This window comes from Macaca thibetana, chromosome 15, assembly GCF_024542745.1.
Source record: "Macaca thibetana thibetana isolate TM-01 chromosome 15, ASM2454274v1, whole genome shotgun sequence".
Lineage (NCBI taxonomy): Eukaryota > Metazoa > Chordata > Mammalia > Primates > Cercopithecidae > Macaca > Macaca thibetana.
Window position 1 is genome coordinate 105,594,772 of NC_065592.1, and position 20,523 is coordinate 105,615,294.

A 20,523-nucleotide genomic window follows, 5' to 3' on the forward strand; every position below is an offset into this window, starting at 1 on the left:
GAGTCTTGTTCTGATGCTTGCTTTGTCTCTTCAGACAATGGTTTTTCTTGCCATTTAGCAGGCTTTATAATTTCTTGTGAAAGCTGGACATGATGTATTGTGTAATAGGAATTGAGGTAATTAGGGTTTAGTGTGAAGTTTTATGTTAATCTGGGTAGGACCTGGGCTGTGTTAAATTTGCTCTAGCTCTAGGTGCCAGAGATGTCAGCTTCTTCTAGTTTCTTTGTTTTTCTCCCGGTTTCTTTGGGTTTTCCTAAGAATTTCATATTAAACAGAGTCTGTGTCTGCAGCTCTCTCAGTTATAGTCAGCTATTGTTATCCTGATGTATGGTGGTAAGTTTTGGGGAGGGGAAGTGTTCTATAATTTCAGGATTAAATCTCAGTTTTATAGAGTCTGGGCTGTGATCATTAGGAGCATTTCTCAGCCTTTTTAATTTTTCTTTCCTTATCTGAGACAGGAAGGCTAGTGGGAGCTGGAGGTGACCAGTTGCCTTCCCCATGTCCAGTAGAGTCTGATACAGGGGAGCAGACTTTTGTTGTGGAGAACAACACTCTCGGTGTATTTAAAAATAGTTCCTATTTCCATCCTCCTGCCGGATTAAGGAGTTTTTAACTCTTAAACTGATCTACACTTAACTTTTGGCAGTTTGTCAAAAGTTATCACTTAAGTGTACCTACAGGTCACTGCCTCCAGCAGCTTCTGCTCCAGGTAAGGCGATCTCAGCTATGATTTTCTGTCTCCTCAGATTTTGGGTGGTTGGTTGTTTGTCCTATGAGCTCGATTCTCTGATGAATATAAGAAAAGTTGTTGATTTTCTGTTTTTTCAGCCTTTTTCTTGTGTGGAAAAGGGGAGTGACAACATCCAATCTCTTTACATGTTGGAGTTGAAACCGGAAGTCCAGTTCCACATTATTTTAGCCACCTTATATTCATTGGGTTATCTGTTGTTTTATTGTTGAGTTGTAAGAATTCTTTACATAGTCTGGATACTTGTCACTTACCGGGCACTTTGTCCCATTCTGTGTTGTCTTTGTACTTTCTTGACAGTGTCATTTGAAGCACAAAAGTTTTTCATTTTAACGAAGTCTAACTTACCTCTTTTTTTCCTTTTGTTGCTTGTGCTTTTGGTATCACTGCTAATAAATCATTGCCTAATCCAAGATCTTGAAGATTTATGCCTTTGTTTTCTTCTGTGAGTTTTATAGTTTAAGCTTTTATATTTAGGTCTTTGACTCATTTTGATTGAATTTTTGTATACTGTGTGAGGTAGGAAGAACTTTATTCTTTTGCATGTGGATATCAATTTTTCCTAGCAACATTTATTGAAAAGACTGGCCTCTCCCCATTGAACTGTCTAGGCACTCTCATTGAAAAGCAGTTGATTGTGGGTGTAAGGATTTATTTCTGGGCACTCAAGTGTATTCCATTGCTCTGTATATCTTTTCTTAGGACAGTACCACAGTCTTGACTGTAGGAGCTTCGTATTGAATTTTGAGGTTGGGAAGGGTCTTCCAACATTATTGTTCTTTTAAAAATCTGTTTTGGTCATCTGAGTGCTTTGCATTTTTATTCAGCATTCCAAGTTTAGTTTGTTGGTTTCTGCAAAGAAGTCAGTTGGGATTTTGGTAGGGATTGTGTGGAATCTGTAGATTAGTTTTCCATTGTTTCTTGAATCCCACACCTTTCTTCTAGGTTTGATTTCCTTCTTACAGAATTATGTCTTTTAGTTCTTTCAGCAAAGGCTTATGAAAAATATACTGTCTTGTCTGACAATGACTGTCTTTTTTCTTACATGATTCTAATATTCTAAAATGGATCTAAAGTTCTAGAGTGAAAGCTATTTTTCTTTAATTCTTTGAAAGGTATTTTATTGTCTTTTGACATCTCTTGCTAATGAGATGTCTGTTGTTAGTCTAGTTGCTGTTTCTTTATATTGTTTGATGTACTTGGTACATGAGTGTATGGTACTGCCTCTAGATGTTCATTTGTTTTTGTTTATTCTGCTTAGAACTCAGTAAGCCCCTTTAATTTGGAGAGTCACATGTCACTTCTGAGAAATACGGTTTTCTCTTTAGTAGCATTTCTTCTGTGTTCTCTATATCATTTAAAAATTTTTCTTCAAGTTTACTATTTTTTCAGCCATCTACTGTTTAGTGCATCCACTGAGTTTAAAAAATTTTGATCATCATATTTTTTATTTCTAAAATTTCTATAAATTTCCTTTTCAGTGTTGCCTGGTCTTTTTTCTTTTTTAATACATCCCTGTGCCTTGCCGCATCCTCTTGTTTTCCTTCTGAATGTGTTCCAATATATTTATCTTCAAATCTCTTTTCAGTTGTTCTGTTATCCTCAGTTCTGGTGTCTCTTTGGACTGGTGCGTCTATTGACTGACCCTCTTGGTGGTTCACTTCCTTCTGTGGAGCATGGTGCTTCAGCGGGGTCACATTCCACTGGGACTAGTATGTCCTTGGCTGCTGTCCACCTACAAGATGGTTTGTGTTTGCCTTTTGCTAAGGTCTTATGGTTTTCACAGATTAGTTCCAGATCCAGTTTGGGGTTCCCAACCGATGGGTTTAGTGCGAGTTTGGAACTCTCACTGCTAGACAGGATCTTGGCATTGGGATTCATCAAGGGTAATTTTCTGCCTGTGGCCCAGGTGGATGGGAGGCCTTCCCCGTTGCTTTCAGAGCTGCGTTTGAATGGTTTATATACCTCGAGTTTCTCACACAGTTGCCTGTACACATTCTTTCTTCTTCCTCACCGTCCAGTACCCCTTGGATTATCTTTAACGCTATTCCCATGTGGTCAAAGCCAACGGACACTCTTCAGTTCTGATTTTAATTGCCCTCTTGGCAAAATTAGGCACTGCAGCCCTCTCGATCCTTGAAGTCCTGTCCTTTGTTGGGAATGGGCTTCCTCCCACCTGCCCGCTTCCTCTCCTGGTAACTGCCCTCCTTGAGGCATTTCTGGGGACTTGGCTCCACAAACTCTTTAGCTCTTCTGAGCTTGAGTCCTGTCTACCCAACTGGCACGTCCCTGGACAATCTGACATGTGTCTTAGACCACATGTGTCCCCAGATCAGCTCTTGGTCTGTCCCTGTCCCCTGCTTCTGCCCCTCTACCGTGGGCCCTCTGTAAATGGCCTCGCCTCTGCCCCTCTGCTCACAATAGTCTCCTGGCTGTCTGTATTTGCCTCTTCCTGTTCCCTCCCACTTTCTGAGCTATCACCAGACTTATTGATCTCCTGAACCCACTTGGCCCTTTCCCTGTCCCTTAGTCTAGGCATGGTGCCCTGAGCCTCCTGATGCTCTGTGCCCCCACTCTGCCCTGCTGCAGACCACTGTCCACACAGCAATGGACAACCCGCAGACTACACCGCTGCCCTACTTAGAATTCCAGAGGCTTGGCTGGGCACAGTGGCTAACGCCTGTAATCCCAGCACTTTGGGTGGCTGAGGTGGGTGGATCACCTGAGGTCAGGAGTTCGAGACCAACCTGACCAACATGGTGAAATCCCGTCTCTACTAAAAATACAAAATTAGCCAGGCATGGTGGCACATGCCTGTAATTCCAGCTACTCAGGAGGCTGAGGCAGGAGAATTGCTTAAAACCTAGGAGGCAGAGGTTGCGGTGAGCCAAGATTGCGCCATTGCACTCCAGCCTGGGCAGCAAGAATGAAACTCCGTCTCCAAAAAAAAAAAAAAAAAGAATTCTGGCGACTCCCAGTGCTCTTGGTGTGCAAAGAATTCCTGCAGTTCCCAGTGCTTCTGGTGTGCAGTGGGAGCCCTCCAGCTGTGGCTCCTGTCATTCCCATACCTGCTGCTGTCTGTCCGCGTCAGAGACCTTGGGTGGTGCACTCCTCCCCTCGGCCCTGCCTTGCTGGGTGCTCTTGCCCCTCTTCCCTGCTGTCCTCCTCCCCAGCGCTGCTCACAGCTGTGCCCATCCCATAGAAGCATGTCCCCAGGGTCACCAAACAGAGGCTGTTCTGGCAGGCCCTGTGGACCACAGCTGCCCAGGGACCTCTCAGGGAGCAGGAGGCAGCCTGGGGCATGGACTGGGGCTGAGAGCTCTGGGTCCAGCTATATGACCCTGGGCAGACCATACTCCCCCTGGGCCTCATGTCCCTGGGAAGATTCCTAGGGTGTGTCAGTGCTCTGCCAAGGTCATTTGTCCTGTTTGCCTGTGGGCCCCTCTCATCTGCCTCTGGCCCTGTGGTGGTGGCCATGTCCAGTAGGGAGCAGGCCAGGACTGGATGCTCTCGTCCGGGTCCTTGGGGCTGACACTGCACATGCTGTTCATCCTTGCCAGCCAGGGGCCTCCTCCCAGCTCTGCACCTCTGCTGCTTCCTCTGGGGCAGGAATGTGGGGACAGGCTAGGCAGGGCGAGAGAGAGACAGGAGACCTAGTTTTCACCCCGTGCTCTCTATGTGGCCTTGTCCAAGGCCTTCCCAATATCAGAGCTGTCTTAGTGGCTCTTGTTCCTGAGCTGTGATTTGGTGGCCCTGCCGGGGAGAAGCACCTAGCTGAGAAGGGGTGCATGGGAGGTGCAGTGGAGGAGCTGCCCCCATCCTCACCTATGGGTCAGCCTGGGTGCTGGTGGTGGGGGAGCGACCTTGCTTAGGCCCAGGCGCCTCTTGCCTCTCTGTCTTGTTGGGAAGGACAGGCCCTTGTCACCTCTCGACATTTCCATCTGACACATGTGAGACCCCATGTCCCTGCTCCCCCAAACAGTGGGGTTCCGGAGTCATCTGCCCTGGCTGCCCTATGGTCCCACGTGTGACGTCACGGTCAGGCCTCCTCCTGTGGCTGTGGGAGGTGGGTGGCCAGACCCAGGCTTGCCTCTCCAGTGCCGAGGCCCTGTCCACACCTGTCCTGGTACAGGAGGCCTCGGGCCCGATGTGGCCTCTGACCTGTGCTTCCCTGCAGTGCTGAAGACGTGGTGGCCCGTGTGCCAGGCAGTCAGCTTACGCTGGGCTACATGGAGGAGCACGGCTTCACCGAGCCCATCCTCGTCCCTAAGAAAGATGGGCTGGGTCTGGCTGTCCCGGCCCCCACATTCTATGTCAGCGATGTCGAGAACTACGTGGGTAAGTGCCATCCCCTTCACAGTGCTCTGGGCCTGGAGCCGGGAGTGCTGGGGCACCCACCACTGTGCATGCTGTTTCCCCGTGCCCTGGCCGTGTCCCACGTGTGCCATGAGCAGGGGAGCCTCAAGGCTCACTGTACTCTGTTCCCGGTACTCTTAGATCAGACCCTGCGTCCCACTGAGATGACAAATGACCTGGCAGATCCCTTGCCCTCCCAGATACTCTGACTGCAAAGTGGGGGCTGGTCTGGGAGACCCTTTGATTCTGGCAGCTATGAATTGCATTACTGTGGGTGCTACTTGACACTGTCATGCCTGGGAGGCCCTGGTGGTGCGGGCCCATGTCCCCAACCTGGCTACCTGATTAGGGGCCTGGCCACCTGATTAGGGGCCTGGCCTTCCTCATCTGCACCATGACCTGCCCCCATGGCACCAGAATCTCCTCCTCGTCTGGATTCCATATGGGTTCTAGCCAGTGCCATTGCCATCAGCAGCGCCCACTTCATGTCCCCTCCAGAGCTACTGGGCTCAGGTGGGCACTTGTGGGTAGAGGAGGCACCTGTGGGGGTGCCGTTCAAGAGGCAGCGGCAGGGAGAGGCCAGCACACCTAGCAGTGTCCCTGACAGGTCAGCGGCCACACGGCCAAGCATGGAGGCCCACATGGTTGCAGGGCCTCAAGGTGCTCATGGGGGATGCCTGGATGGCCGGCCCGGGGAGGAACAACCCTGAACGGGCAAACACCCAGGACAGAAGATGGGCAGGCAGGCACACTGGCCTCTCAGTGCTGGGGCTCCGAGATGACTGGCCCCACCGCTCTGAGCCTCACTCTCTTCCTGTGTGCACCCCTCATGGGGTATGTGCTGGAGGTGAAATGAGGTCACCTTTACAAGCCTGTGGGCACATAGGGGCACCCACCAGGAGGCCATCAAGTTCAATTTCAACAGGGGGCTAGGGCCCTGGATTTTCTTTAGAGTCACGTGGACACCCTGGGGCTACCGAGACTGAGCTCCCAAACTGGTGGTGAGGAGGAAGAGCGAGCACCGTGGTAGCTGTCAGACATCTCAGGAAGAAGGGCTAGAAAGTGCTCATCCTGGGACCTGGGGTGAGGATGTTGGGTGTCCATGCAGAGGGGCTGATTCTGTGGGGTTCTTACTGAGGAGGAGGGCAGGCTGGACATAGTTGGGGCTGTGGCACTAGCTCTGTGGCTGATCCTGCCCTGAGCCGGGATCCAGCGCCTGGTCTCGCCTGTGCTCGGCTTTCCCACGGGTTTGCTTGAGAGCGGGCCGTGGCCATCTGGTGGGCTGTTTCTGTTTTGCTGCACAGTGCTGGTCAGGCAGCCTTGTGTACCCCCACTGTAATGTTCATACAGCTTGCCGGGCCAATGCTCTTTCTCACCTTCCCAGACCCTAGCATGGTGCATACAGGATAACATCTAATACATAGTGAGGGCCTGCCCAGTGCCAGGCACTTTTCTAAGCTCTTCCCATGTAAGAGCTAATTTCCTCCCTTCCACAGCTCTGAGAGGTGGGTCCTGCCCTGCCACCAAGACCCTGGACTCACCTAATCATGCGGGTGGGGCCTGGTTTGTCCTCTGGCCCTGTTCCCTCCACAGCTGTCCCTGAAAAAGCAGGGAGGAGATGGTTCGTAGTTTGTATTGCTTCTATGTCTTTTTTTTCTCTTAATTTTTTTTTTATGATGGAACTTTATAAACACACACAAAATTAGAGAAACAGTAAACCCTCATGCACCCAGCACCGGAAACAAAAACCACCAGTTTTCGGCTGATTTTCTGTCTCCCTACTTTTTTGTTCTCTTGTAGTATTTTAAAAGGAATTCTGATGACGCATGGTAGCTCATGCCTGTAATCCCAGCACTTTAGGAGGCTGAGGTGGGTGGATTTCTTGAGGCCAGGAGTTCGAGACCAGCCTGGCCAACATGGCAAAACCCCGTCTCCACTAAAAATACAGAAATTAGCTGGGTTTGATGGTGGCACTGGTAGTCCCGTCTCCTCGGAAGGCTGAGACAGAAGAATCACTTGAATTTGGGAGGTGGAGGTTGCAGTGAGCCAAGATCGTGCCACTGTACTCCAGCCTGGGAGGCAGAATGAGATTCCATCTCAAAAAAAGAAAAAAGAAAAATTCTTTTTACATACATCATTTTACCCATAAAAATTCTAGTACATAGCTCTAGCAGACAATTTAAAAAATATATAATCACCATTCCATCATCGCACTGGATTATATTAACAGTAATTCCTTGGTGCATGTAAGACCCAGTTTAATTCTTCCCAGTTGCCTCAAAAGTGCCTTTTTACATTTGGCTGTGGAATCCAAATGAGACCCTCACATTGCATTCGGTTTTTATATCCCTGAAGTCTCTTTTATTCTGACAGCCCCATTTTGTTTTATCCTGTTGGTTTGTTGGAGAAAAGGCCATGTTGGTCCTGCAGAATGTCCCACATCCAGGATTTGGTTGCCAGCGTCCCCAGTGGTATCACTAAGCAGGTCCCTCTGTCCCAGGTGTTTCCTATAAACTCGTGGCTAGAGGCTTGCTTGACTTGCCTTCAGGTTTTTGGCAGGACTCCCTCTGAGTGGGTGTGCTTCCATCCGTGGGGAGGCCTATCGTGCCTGACCACACTCTTGCAGTGATGCAGACAAGGCCAGTGGCCCCGGCACCCACCTCATCTGTCCACACTAATCCCACAGCCTTGCAGTTTGTGGTCAGAGGAGCCATGGAGAACTTTTGCAAAGGGCGACTGGCAATTCTGTCCTTCCTTGTCCCTCTATCAGTCATGAGTCTTTTGTAATGAAAATTTCCTCCTCAGCTCATCTGGTTATCCTGAACTTTTCTTTGTCAACTACAGAAAAGGCTTTTCCCTTTATTTGTTTGCCAATTCTCAGAGTAATGAATAGGTGCCCTAGAAGTGCAGGGGTTTTGATAGCTTAATTTTTAAAATGTAGGTATGTCTCATGAATTACTTGGAACATACACTAAAATGTATTTGCTGTTCGTCTGAAATTCAGGCAGGCCAGGCGTCCTGTGTTTTTAGTTGTTAATCTGGCCACCCTTGCTGAGGCCTGTGTCCTGGCTGCCTCGCAGCATCACCAGGCCAGAGGAAGAGTGGTCAGGGTACTTTGTTGAGCCAGGGGAAAAGCAGGCAGGTGAAGCTGGACGTTGGCACCTAGAGCCTCTGCACCCAGCCCCTGGCAGCTCCTGCTGTGTGTGAGGGCAGCCAAGGGTGTGTGTCCACTCCACACATCCTGGCCTCAGGGAGGCTGTGCCACCTTCCCAGGGTGCTCAAGCTCCTCCCGCCACCTCCCCAGGGCCGGAGCGGAGTGTGGATGTGACAGACGTCACCAAGCAGAAGGACTGCAAGATGAAGCTGAAGGAGTTTGTGGACTATTATTACAGCACCAACCGCAAGCGGGTCCTCAACGTCACCAACCTCGAGTTCTCCGACACCCGGTGAGTGCTGCCACCTGGGGGTGTGGGGGCTGGGGTTGGGGCAGGGGCGCTGTGCTGTCCTTGGTGAGAAGCACAGGTCGAAGGTCTCAGAGTTGGAATACTGCACACGGCACACACTGATTTTTCCTGTCTCTCTCTCTCTCTAAATTTTTTCATTTTTTCCTTTTTTTTTTTTTTTTTTCTTTAAGGCTGGCCCACACTGTTTCTCTTTTTAAAGTATGAAGGTGACACATTGAGAACAATTCAAACAAAAAAAAGGAGTAGAAAGGCAAAGCATCCTCTGGTCTTGGCCCTGCCCGTCCCACTCCTCAGAGAGAACCGTTGGTAACGGTGTGTAGTTTTTTCCGGAATGCATACTCATGACACACTGAGACCTATGACACCCCCACTTCTGGACACACAACATTCACGCTTATTCATGGACACACCAATACTCATGACGCCCACTCGTGGACACACTCATGACACTCACACTGACTCATGGACACTCCAATGCATGAGACACTCGTGACAGTCTGACCCTCACATTCGCTCATGGACATACTCATGACACGCTCACCCATAGATATGTCATGCACCCACAGTCACGACACCTCATCCCTACTCACAGACACCGATGCGTGGTGCACTCACACTCACGGACACACTCGCCAACACTCGTGACACAGCACACCAACACTCATGGACGTACTCGTGACACATTCATAGACACGACACACTAGCGGACACATGGACACACGTGACACACTCAGCACTCACCAACACAGGGTACACTCACACATGGACACATTCGCCAACACACTTCTGACACGTTCACAACACACCGGCATACCGCTCACATGACATGGACATGTGATACACACTCATGGACATTCACGGACAGACTCCCAATACACAGACACTGACACACTCAAACACAATAAATAGACTCATGACACGCTTATGACACGCACTTCCTTGATGCACTGAGACACTGACTCACTGGCACACTCACACTCCTAACACCTGCATCCCTGGCGCAGTTACCAACACCTGCACACACCCGTGTAGACGTCTACACTCACACATGAGATACTGCAGTGGCGGCTTCTGTGACCTGCCTCCCTGCTTTCCAGGCAAGGCGGGCCCCACACAGATGTGCCTTGGTTGGCCTGGTCCCGCTGAGTTCCTGGCGCGAGTTGTCGTCAGCCCTGCAGTCGCTGGCTGGGGCATCCTCTGTCAGGGCTGACCTACACCAGCCTGGCTTCCTGGTGGCAGAGCTGCTGGCCCTGCACTTTGTGGCTCTAACCTTGTTCTCCCCACGGGCTACCGGCTTGGGTGTGGTCGGTGCCTGCCCTGGATCCACCCGTCACCCCCTCTCCATCACATCATCTCTGCTCTCCTGCTGGCCCCTGGGAACGATCCACAACACTCAGTCACTGTAAGGCATGGGTGGCTAAGGATGGCTTCAGTCTTCATCATTTCCATCATGCCTGTTTCCTGAAAGCACATAACATGTGCAAAGGGGTAGGTAAGGAGAAACAAAAGTATTACCTAAAACCACACCAAGAAAGAGAATACAAAACTATGCCAAGAGCCACAAAAAGGGAATATGGCTGTGCATGGTGGCTCATGCCTGTAATCCCAGGACTTTGGGAGGCTGAGGCAGGAGAGTCACTTGAGACCAGGAGTTTGCAACCAGCCTGGGCAACAAAGCAGGATCCTGTGTTTATTTTAAAAACTTTAAAAAAAAAAAAAAATGTAATGAGCTTTCAGTTTGGTTTGAGCTTCCTAACAGCAAAGGCAAAAAGGGAACTGGAGTGGGTTATGGTACCAGAGAAAGTGGTATGTATTGCTTTGGTACCAAACAACATAACTGATCGTGTTTCCATCAACTTAATTTACTGCCCTGCCTGGGTTGAGGGGTTCTCACAGAGAGATGTCTGGGTTATAGAGCTAGGGAGAGATGGTACTTTGGCATGTGGTTTTCTGTTGGGCCTTTCAGGGCCATCCCTTTGCCTCCTGTTTCCACAGGCCCAGTCCATGGACCATTAGGGGGTTGTTTGCAACTTTTGTTGGGCACTGACCTACCAGAGCCTTCACATGGGCTTGGGTGGGGCCGTGGAGTGGGCTCTGCTTCCTCAGTAAGTCTGTCCCCAAGGATGTTGGTCAAGCAGGTAAGGTCAGGCCTGACCCCATGTGCTGTCTGGGGTAGCTCTTGGGGCCTGCTGCCTCAGGGGGGCCCACAGTGACCAATGTACCCCCAGACCAGAGAGATGCCTGCTGTGTGGCAGGTCTAGGGTGATGTGCCCCCTGCTGGTAATTCAGACACACATCACACCTGGACTCTGCTCATGGTGGCCTTGCGTGTCCATGGGGGCTTTGAGGACCACCCCCCGCCAACTCAGAGAAAGGTGTGGCCTGCACCTAAACAGGCCAAGCAGGGGGAAGAAGGACGTTTGAGCGTGTGGTGGGAGGCAGGGACAGCCTGGCCCCTGTGGTGTGTGGTGTTTGAAGGACATGGCTGGAGATGGGTCATGAGGGCCCTTGTGGCAGGGAACCCTCTCCTGTGGGCAGCAATGTGCCCAGACTGCTGAGGTTTCAGAGGTTGGCAGTGGGTGTGAACTCATGGGGGATGAGGAAGGGTGCTAGTTTGGAACGTGCTGGAGATTTAAAGGTGAGGTCTGTGACTGAAGCTGGTAGGATTGGGGTGGCGGACTCTGCTTGTGATTTGTGACAGTCTTGTCCAGGGACAGCTTGTCCAGGTTGGTGTGGCCTTTGGGCAGAGACAGCAGCACTTGCAGATGGGCTGACAGAGACCTGACAGGCCCTGTCTTCCTGGAGGCAAGAACTCCCAGATCTGGTTCTTAGTGGCACCTGAAATGTCACTGCACGGGTGCTGTTGAGCTTGACTTTTTTTTCTTTTTTTTGGAGACGGAGTCTCGCACTGTTGCCTAGGCTGGAGGGCAGTGGGGTGATCTCAGCTCACCGTAACCTCCACCTCCTGGGTTTAAACAATTTTCCTGCCTCAGCCTCCCAAGTAGCTGGGATTACAGGCACACCAACATGCCCAGCTAGTTTTTGTATTTTTAGTAGAGACAGTGTCGTGTCTCGCCATGTTGGCCAGGCTGGTCTCGAACACCTGACTTCGTGGTCCGCCCACCTCTGCCTCCCAGAGTGCTCAGATTACAGACGTGAGCCACCGTGCCCGGCCTAATTTGACGTTTTTGATGAAACGTAACGCATTTTATCCAGGACAGTGACATTTCATTGAATCGAAGACTGCCTCTGCATCTCCCTATCTTCCCTGGATATGAGTTGGCTGGATTGGACAGTGACCTGACATGGCCAGGGTTCGTGGGCGCCCTGTCGTCAGCTCTGGAGAGCAGTGGCTGTTATCCAGGTGACGCCAGAGGCACCTGGGCTGAGTGTGAGAAATGATGTCTACGCTCCAGCCCAGTGCACCACAGCCACGTGCATGTGGCCAGTCTGGAAAGACTTGCTTTCCAGTTCCCAGGAAAGGAGGTTCCCTCTTAGGGGTGGATGGTTTTGGGGCCTTCTCATCATCTTCTGAGGGTGGAGGCCAGCCTCAGACCCAGTCTCCTGCCAGGGCCACAGCCAGTGCCTGGGCTTGTTCCGCCCCCTGTGATCCTGTTTGCTCCTCTGTGAAATGGGAGCTGTGACACATGACCTGCAGGTGGTGAGAGAGTGTGGGACATGCCTCACAGAGCCTGTTTCCCTCTCCAGGGGACATCAGAAAGGGAGTCCCAGGTTCCCTCACCACCTTCCTCTCCCACCCCCAGAATGTCCAGCTTCGTGGAGCCTCCTGACATTGTGAAGAAACTGTCCTGGGTAGAAAACTACTGGCCAGATGATGCATTGCTGGCCAAGCCCAAAGTGACCAAGTACTGCCTGATCTGCGTGAAGGACAGCTACACCGACTTCCACATCGACTCGGGGGGCGCCTCCGCCTGGTACCACGTGCTCAAGGTGAGCCACGCCCCTCGGGGCACCTCAGCCTTGCCATGGCCACGACCGATCTGCAAGATCGTCTGCAGTCCCCACAAGCCCTGACTGTGGCCAGGATGCCACTCCCCAGAGGGCCCTGGACCGTCCATCCCTGGGACAGGAGGCCACTGGAGATGTCTCTGGGTGGAGGGGCAGGGGTGCATGTGGGACCAGAGAATCGCATGAGTGTCTCCTTGTTCTAATGGGATTCAGGCTCGTTAACAGCTGGGTGAGGCCGCTGGGTGGCCGTGCACTTAGAGGAGAAAGGGGGTGTTGCAGACACATCCTGGAAGAGGGGCCAGCCATAGCCAGGGCCCCGCGCAGGAGCCAGTGGGCAGGATGGGGGCATCTGAGGGGGCAGGGAAGGCTAGGTGCTTCATCATCAAGGCTGAGAGAGGGAAGCCAGAAGAAAAATGAGACATAAATAGCAATAGGAACAAAGGAAACCCTAAGTTATGGGCTCCCCCAGTTGCTAACTGAACTTCTGCAGACCAGCTGGAGCTGGACCTGGGGCTGGGTGGATGCATGTGGTCGTCCCACCTCTGGGAGGCCTTGAGCAAGTCACTGGGGCATCCTCGGAACCTGCCTTGGTCCCATTGCAGTAGGACGGGGTCTCGCTGCTCCCGGGGCAGAACCCCTCCTGGGGCCTGCCGTAAGACTGCCTGGGACACAGTGGCATCATTTGACCCAGCCTGGGATCCAAGTGGCTCTCAAGAGTGGAGCTACCTGGAATGCTTTTGATACCCAGTTACAGCTTTATTTGCAGCCTGGGTACCCACACCATTTGTAGTGCCTCAAAACAATGTAATGTGGGATTATGGGCTTTAGCTCTTGACTGTGCTGGGGGCCCAGATACCCAGAACCTTCCTAACACCCACACTTCTGAATTGCAAAGCACCTGTGCCCTCAGTGTTGCAGGCAGGAGTCGTGGACCTGGGCAGGGTACTTTTCACTTTAGGACCTGTCACTTGCACCCCTACCCCCGCATCCTGGCATGGGCGGCTCTGCCAACAGGTTCTCTTGGCAGGGGGAGAAGACCTTCTATCTCATCAGGCCGGCCTCGGCCAACATCTCCCTGTATGAGCGCTGGCGGTCTGCCTCTAACCACAGCGAGATGTTCTTTGCCGACCAGGTCGACAAATGCTACAAGTGCATCGTCAAGCAGGGCCAGACCCTCTTCATCCCATCAGGTGAGTGCGGGCAGCTTTGGGGACCGTGTCCTAGGGATTGCCGGGCCTCATCAAGCTTAGTGCCCTGTCCCTTGGGCCGTGTCCCCACCACGGGGTCTCTCAGCGTCCCTGGTGTGCCTGCTCCCTTGTCCGGAACTTACCGCCACCCCAGCCCAGTCCCTGCAGAGGGCCCAGCCACGGGGCTTGTTTTGTCTGGTCAGCATGAGCACTCCTCACCACCGAGGCCACCTTGGAGCTGCACAGCCAGTCAGCCGCCTTCACATCCTGGCTGGGCTCACTGTGACCGAGCCCACAACTGGAGACCCAACTCAGAGAGCCTTGTGCGGGGACAGCAGCCACGCCATCAGAGTCAGTGAGGGAGGAGGACACTAGCTGCTAATTAAGGCAATAGTAGGGGACATTTTGAGCCTGTGCTAAGGGAGAAAGCCCATCATGAGCCACTGTGTGCCCCTAGATGATGGTAGAACAAATCCCAGACATCTTGCTGTTTCACTTAAATATTCCACTATTTCTGAAGGACTTCTTTTCCTTCTAAAGTAACATAGCTGCAATACTGTTCTCACACCTCGAAAAATGAATAATTAACAGCAATTCCGTAGTATCATCAAATAGCCAATTGGTGTTCAGATTTTTAAATCGTTTTATAGATTTTTTTTTTTCATTTTAAATAAGTATCAAACTGAAGCCCTCATATTTTAATGATTTATAAGCCTCAGAATCTTCTGTAATCTCTGGGTCCTTCCTCCCTCCGTTGGCTTTCTCACAGTCACAGCTATTTAGGAAAGAGTTGTGGATTTCCCAGGGTCTGGCCCAGGCTCTGTATCTGAGGATAACCTGGGGACCAGTTCCAGCTCTGGGGGCGATGCAGCTGCTCTGGGCTTGTCTCCTGCTCCTGAGCGTGGTTGGGAGGCCGGGTAGCTGGACACAGGCTGGAGCTTCCTCCCTCTGTCTGAGTACTGACCCTTCAAGTGGCCTGAGTGAGTCCCCTCAGCTCTGGGCCTTGGTTTCTCTGTCTGTGCGGGGCTGGACTGACTAGTCTGTGCCGCCTCAGACACAGCCTCTCCCCCGACTCCCTTCCGTGGAGGCTGGGGTTGGACCAGGGCCAGAGAGCTTCTCCCAGGGAGGCCCCAGGCTGCTGGTGAAGCTGCAGAGGTGGACAGGGCACCAAGGTATAGGCAGGCAGGAGCTGGATCCTGGGCTGGGCTGGGGAAGGCCTGTGCTGGTCTCCACCGCTCCCTGATCTGGAGCCATGAGAAGCCCATTCATGGTAGCAAGGTGGGGCACCAGCCACTCCCCTCTCTCTCCCAGGCTGGATCTATGCCACGCTCACCCCTGTGGACTGCCTGGCCTTCGCGGGACATTTCCTCCACAGCCTGAGCGTGGAGATGCAGATGAGGTAGTGCCTGCCGCGCTGTCTGCCCTCGGGCTCCGCAGGGCAGTGTCCTCCCTCTAGCTGGGTCGGTGCTGGACGCCTTGGGCTGAGTCCTGCCACAGCCCGCCTGTGGGTGGCCTGGACATGACCATCAGCCTCTGTGGGCCTCTTCGTGATGTGGAGGGAAGGAGGAGGTGGGCTCTGGGGTCGTGCAGGCCGGCTCCCCGAGGGACCTGGCTGCTGGACGGTTGTAGTTGCCCTTGGTGGGGTTGGGGTTGGGGTTGCTTAAAAGGCTGCTGCCTTCTCTTCTTGGGCACTGACAGAGCTCTCATGGGCCCCAAGGCCTGCAGCCACCAGGGCAGTTGTCCCCTGGTCCTCTGCAGCTATGCAAGGCCCAGTGGGGAGGTCTGAGCTGGTGTGTCTGGGGCCTGGATTGACGCCCAGTGTCACCTGCTTGATGGTCAGTGCACTGAGAACTGCTCTTTGGTGGCTTCCAGAGCATATGAAGTGGAAAGGAGGTTGAAACTGGGCAGCCTGACTCAGTTTCCCAACTTTGAAACTGCCTGCTGGTACATGGGGAAGCACCTGCTGGAGGCATTCAGAGGTACTGGTCACTCCGGGGTGGGTGTCCAAGCCTGGGGCTCTTGGCTGTGGGGACAGCCAAACCTGGGTCAGGGCTGACTGTCTGGGTGCGAGTGCCGCCTTCCTGTGGCCTGAGCAAGGCCCTTTGGGACTCAGCCCCCTGGGGCTCAGTTTCCCCATCTGTATAATGCAGGACTGGATTGAACGGCCTGGGCCTCTCTTTCTGATTGGACTGTCCCTTGTTTTAGAACAAACACTGGGCTGTGGGTTGAGAGGGGCGAGTGTGCGTGGCCTTGGTGCAGGTATCAATCACACCTGCTCCACCCTCCACATTGGGAAGCTGGAGCCCTCGCTCTGTCACCAGCTGAGGAATGGGTGTGAGTGGGCTCTGGGTCCCCTTAGGATCCCTCAGGGGCGTGGCACCTGGACTGTGAGGCAGGCTTGTGGCTCGGTCCTGGCCCTCTGTGGATGCACTGTGGCATCCCTGGGCTGCCCCTTTCTGTCCCAGGTCCTGCCTGGCCATACCGTCAGAGTTGAGAGCAGGTGGCTCCTGGCAGCCGCCACCCTGTTCAGGCCTCCAGACTGCCCAGCAGCATGAGGGAGCCTACAGGAGAGTTTGTATTTGTGTGTGACTTCCTTTCTCAGTGTGCCCTTCACCAAAAGTTACTCTTAGCTTTTCTTTTTTGGTTCTGATAGTAGCCAAGAGTTCTTTTATGCAGAACCCTTTGCACTCTGGCCCTAGTTGGAGAAGGTAAAATGGTCCTTAGTTGTGGCTGGCCAGGTTTCAGTAAGATTTTCCCGTTGCTCCCCAAATGTGGAGCCCTGAGCTTGACTCTGGCAGAAGGAAGTGCCCAAGATGGGAGTCTAGCCCTGCCCTCAGGGGACTCGTGCCAGGGAGGCAGGGATCAGGGCAGCATCCGGGAAGCCACCCCACAGGGCCAGCCTGACTACTGGCCAGCTAGGCCACTGTGGCCATATCCTCTCTGCCTGGGCCTCCCTCTCTGAGTGGACGACAGTACAGTTGGCCCCCAGGACTGAGAGGACCCAGGGAGCTGCCATGGTCCTGGTGAGTCGGAGCCCTGGAGCCCTGGAGCCCTCTCCAGTGGGAAGAGGGAGGGAAGCCCACGGCAGGAGCACACCTCCCAGCTGGACTGTGGTTGGTCCCTCCACTGTGCTAAGGGGCGTCATGAGATGGGAAGAGGTGCTTGGGGATGCCTTGTGTGGGCCCTGGAGACAGCCGGTGGCCCGGGTCCTGGCATGTGTAGCCCCTTGCTCAGGCAGGGCTGGGGTATTGGGCAGAGTGAGGAGAGCCAGACAGCCTGTGTTAGGGGCCTGGAGGGTGAGACAGTGGGAGGATGGTGGGAGGGCCAGTCTTTCCTCAAGCAGGGGAGGCCACCAGGAGGATGGGCACCCCCAGGTTCCAAGAGGAACTGTTGGCAGTTGAGCTGGTGGCCGTGGGTGGAGGGAGACCTCTGGAAGGCTGGACCTGGCATCCTCCGGTCTGGCTGTATGGCTGGGCACGAAGGCACCTGTGGGCAACGGACATCCACCCATCTCACCCAGTGTCTCCTTCCCAGGCTCTCACAAATCTGGGAAGCAGCTGCCCCCTCACCTAGTCCAAGGAGCTAAAATTCTCAATGGTGCTTTCCGATCGTGGACAAAGAAGCAGGTAGGAATCATGTTACAAATGCCTAGGGCAGGAGAGCAGTGATAGGTGGGAGGACCTCCCTGGAGACCCAGCAGCAATGTCCAGGACTTGTCCTGCTTCACTGAGATCCAGCCTGGGAAGGATGGTGGTGCTCCCCTGCCTGGCTTGGCCCAGGGTGTGCCTTTGCCCCAGACACCCCTGCTGTCCACTGATTGGGCCACCTGAGGGCTGGGGGAGGACAGATGTAGATGCCGAGCCCCCTCCCTCAGGGGCTCACAGCTTGGTCACAAGTTGGTGGGAGGAGGGTGAGCAGGTGCCAGTGCCTCCTGGGAGGAAGGTGGGTCTGCGGGTGGAGGACAGATGGCTCATGGTGGGATGACACTGAGCACAGAAAGGCCTGGAACCTGGTGGGGGCAGGGAAGGACTGGGGGAGTGGCTGGCTCCAGGACAGGGAGTGCTGGGGACACCCTGTCAGCTCCTCCTGGCTGGCCCTGGCATTAGCTCAGAAGCTAAGCTGCCTGATAGTGGGTGCAGCACCCCAGCCACCTTGCTCTGTGACCCGGGCAGCCCCTCCCTGTGACTCTTTCCGATGTGCGCGCCCCCACAGAAGCCACTTCCTGTGTTCCTTAGCATCTTCCCTTGGTTTTGGCTACAGAACGGAGGGGAAGGCCTGACTCAGCCTTGGGCACCCTCTGGGACAGTGTTTCCTGCTGGGACTGTCATTGTGCAGAGGCACTGTGGCCGCTCCTGGGAGGAGGACCCTCTCCCAGGCCAGAGAAGGCCAGTGGAGATTTACAGGCAGCTTTCAGGAAGGCCAGGCTGCAGGGAATACTGTGTGCAGCCTGCCTCTCTCCTGGATGGGCCACACAGGAGAGGCAGCCAGTGCACTCCCAGGGCCATCCTGCAGCCGCCACCTCCCTCAGGTCTCAAGGCCCAGGGCAGTCCAGGGTGCCCCTCCTGGCTCATCTCAGCCAGGTGACCAGGTGGAGTGGCCTCTGACTAGGAAGAAGGGATGGGACCCATGTCCACTCCATGGCCGGCTGGTGGTGGCCTCAGGCAAGCTTGTCCTCTCGGTACTCGGTTTGTCCCCCTATTGATGGGGGCTCACAGCAGAGGCCTCTTGCCAGGGCAGAGTTTGGCTGGGAAGCCCCTCGCCTCATGCTGATCAGAGTGGCTTGGCAGTCAGGCGACAGCCTGCAAGAATGCAGGGGTAGGTCAGGGCCACGGGACGTGTCTGGTGCTGACCCTGGGCCTGGTTGTCCTGCAGGCTTTGGCAGAGCATGAGGACGAGCTCCCGGAGCACTTCAAACCTTCACAGCTCATCAAAGACCTGGCCAAAGAGATCCGGCTCAGTGAGGTGGGGCCATGTCCGGGTGCTGGGCTGAATCCCCAGGGATGGGGGAGGGCCGGCCTGTCTTTCTCTGGGCCCAGGGGCCAACCTGACAGACAGCTGCCAGCTCCAGGAAGGCCAGTGCCCCAGACAGTCCTCCCTGCACTTTCCTAGGCGAGCTTGCCTTTGTGAGGGCTCAGGGTCCCAGGTCTCTGGCTGGGTCTGTGTTCTGGTGTGAGTGTGTAGGGACTGAGAGATGGCACCAGCCTCTCTGAATCTCCCATGGGGAGGGCACTCTGTGGGAGGAGCCCCTGACTTAGCCCCTCAAGTCCCAGCTTGTGTGATCCTGGATGAGCCCTCAGCTGCTGTGCTGAGGTAGAACAGAAGAGCCTTGGGGAGAGCAAGTGACTGATGGCATGTGACGGGTGTGTCACACAACAGCGTGGGTTGGGTGTGAGTGTGTCACATGATGGTGTGGGGTAGCTGAGGCTTTCTGGACTGACAGCTCCCTACCAGCCTGGCAGTGAGGGTCTCCAGCGTCCTGGTATGTGGACCCTCCTGGGCCACAGTTTGGCAGAAGCAGGATGTGACCCTTTCCTTTCTGTATCCCAGAATGCCTCCAAAGCCGTCCGACCGGAAGTGAATACTGTCGCTTCGTCAGATGAGGTGTGTGACGGGGACCGGGAGAAGGAGGAGCCCCCGTCTCCCATTGAGGCCACCCCGCCTCAATCCCTCCTGGAGAAAGTGTCCAAAAAAAAGACTCCCAAAACTGTGAAGATGCCCAAGCCGTCCAAAATCCCCAAGCCCCCAAAGCCCCCTAAGCCCCCAAGGCCCCCCAAAACGCTGAAGCTCAAAGATGGAGGCAAGAAGAAAGGGAAGAAGTCCCGGGAGTCAGCCTCGCCCACCATCCCCAACCTGGACCTGCTCGAAGCCCACACCAAGGAGGCACTGACCAAGATGGAGCCGCCCAAGAAGGGCAAGGTGGGCCCCCCTCACCCTGACTCCCCACCTCAGCACCAGAGGTGCTGCAGCATCTCTTGGGGGCCAGGCCCATGGAGATAGCTAGGGCCCATTGTCCTTGTTCCCCGGGGACACCTGGGAAGATGTGGGGGTCTGGGCTCTTGCTGTGGGCTCAGTTTGCCCAGAAGATGCACTTCCCTGCCTGGTCCTGATGCAGTCCTGCTGCATCCAGGTCCAGACCCCCCCAAGTGGACAGGCTGTGCCAGCAAGCCACAGAGCAGTGGGCCTGGAGAGGGGCCCTCATTGAGGAAGGCAACACAATGTGTGTGTGCTGTGGCAGAGGTGGCACCCAAGAGGGCCACCTGGTGGAGGAGGCATGGTGGTTTTCCAGGAAGGGATGTCTAGTTTAGGTTTCCTAGCCAGATGAGTAGTTGCCATGGGACAAAGAAGCCCTGGGTCCTCCCTGGGGCCAAAGCATTGAGGTTAAAACCTGAAGGTAGATGAGGTGTCTGTGCAGAAACAACAGGGAGAATGCCATTGGAGGGGAGGGGGTTTAGGGGTGAGGACAGGACCAGGGTTGCCCTGATAGTTTGAGCCCCTGTGGACAGTGAGAGAGATGGGCCCAGCCCTGAAGACCTACTCTGACTAGAAGATCTTAGGTCTGGGCTTCAGGGACCATAAACCCCTGAGATCAAGCACCATTGAGTGTGAGCTTCTGCCAGGAGGAGGTTGTTATCCACTTCCTGGGGGCCAGGACACTTCAGGGCCAGTATCACAGGGGTGTAGTGGGACACTTTTGTGTTCTCTTTAACAGGGCAAGCATGAATGAATGCATGAGCAGATGAGTGGATGGCTAAATGGCTGGATGGATGAATGAATGAATAGATGTACGAATGGATGGATG

The 20,523-nt window shown here is 53.9% G+C and overlaps 2 protein-coding genes across 3 annotated transcripts in view; one reads left to right on the top strand and one right to left on the bottom strand.

Moving 5' to 3' along the window:
• NINJ1 (ninjurin 1) overlaps positions 1–20,523 on the bottom strand; it is an 868,176-nt gene that overhangs the window by 519,534 nt on the left and 328,119 nt on the right. The gene's annotated exons all lie outside the window — the stretch shown is intronic.
• The window catches only part of PHF2 (PHD finger protein 2), a 104,546-nt gene that overhangs the window by 66,056 nt on the left and 17,967 nt on the right, over positions 1–20,523 (top strand). For both annotated transcript variants that reach the window (XM_050761580.1, XM_050761579.1), the window contains exons 4-12: positions 4,926–5,086; positions 8,409–8,550; positions 12,333–12,519; positions 13,565–13,727; positions 15,036–15,123; positions 15,597–15,703; positions 17,259–17,350; positions 18,597–18,686; positions 19,272–19,640. In XM_050761580.1, the coding sequence (XP_050617537.1) occupies positions 4,926–5,086; positions 8,409–8,550; positions 12,333–12,519; positions 13,565–13,727; positions 15,036–15,123; positions 15,597–15,703; positions 17,259–17,350; positions 18,597–18,686; positions 19,272–19,640 (1,399 nt within the window). The remainder of the gene's footprint in view (positions 1–4,925; positions 5,087–8,408; positions 8,551–12,332; positions 12,520–13,564; positions 13,728–15,035; positions 15,124–15,596; positions 15,704–17,258; positions 17,351–18,596; positions 18,687–19,271; positions 19,641–20,523) is intronic.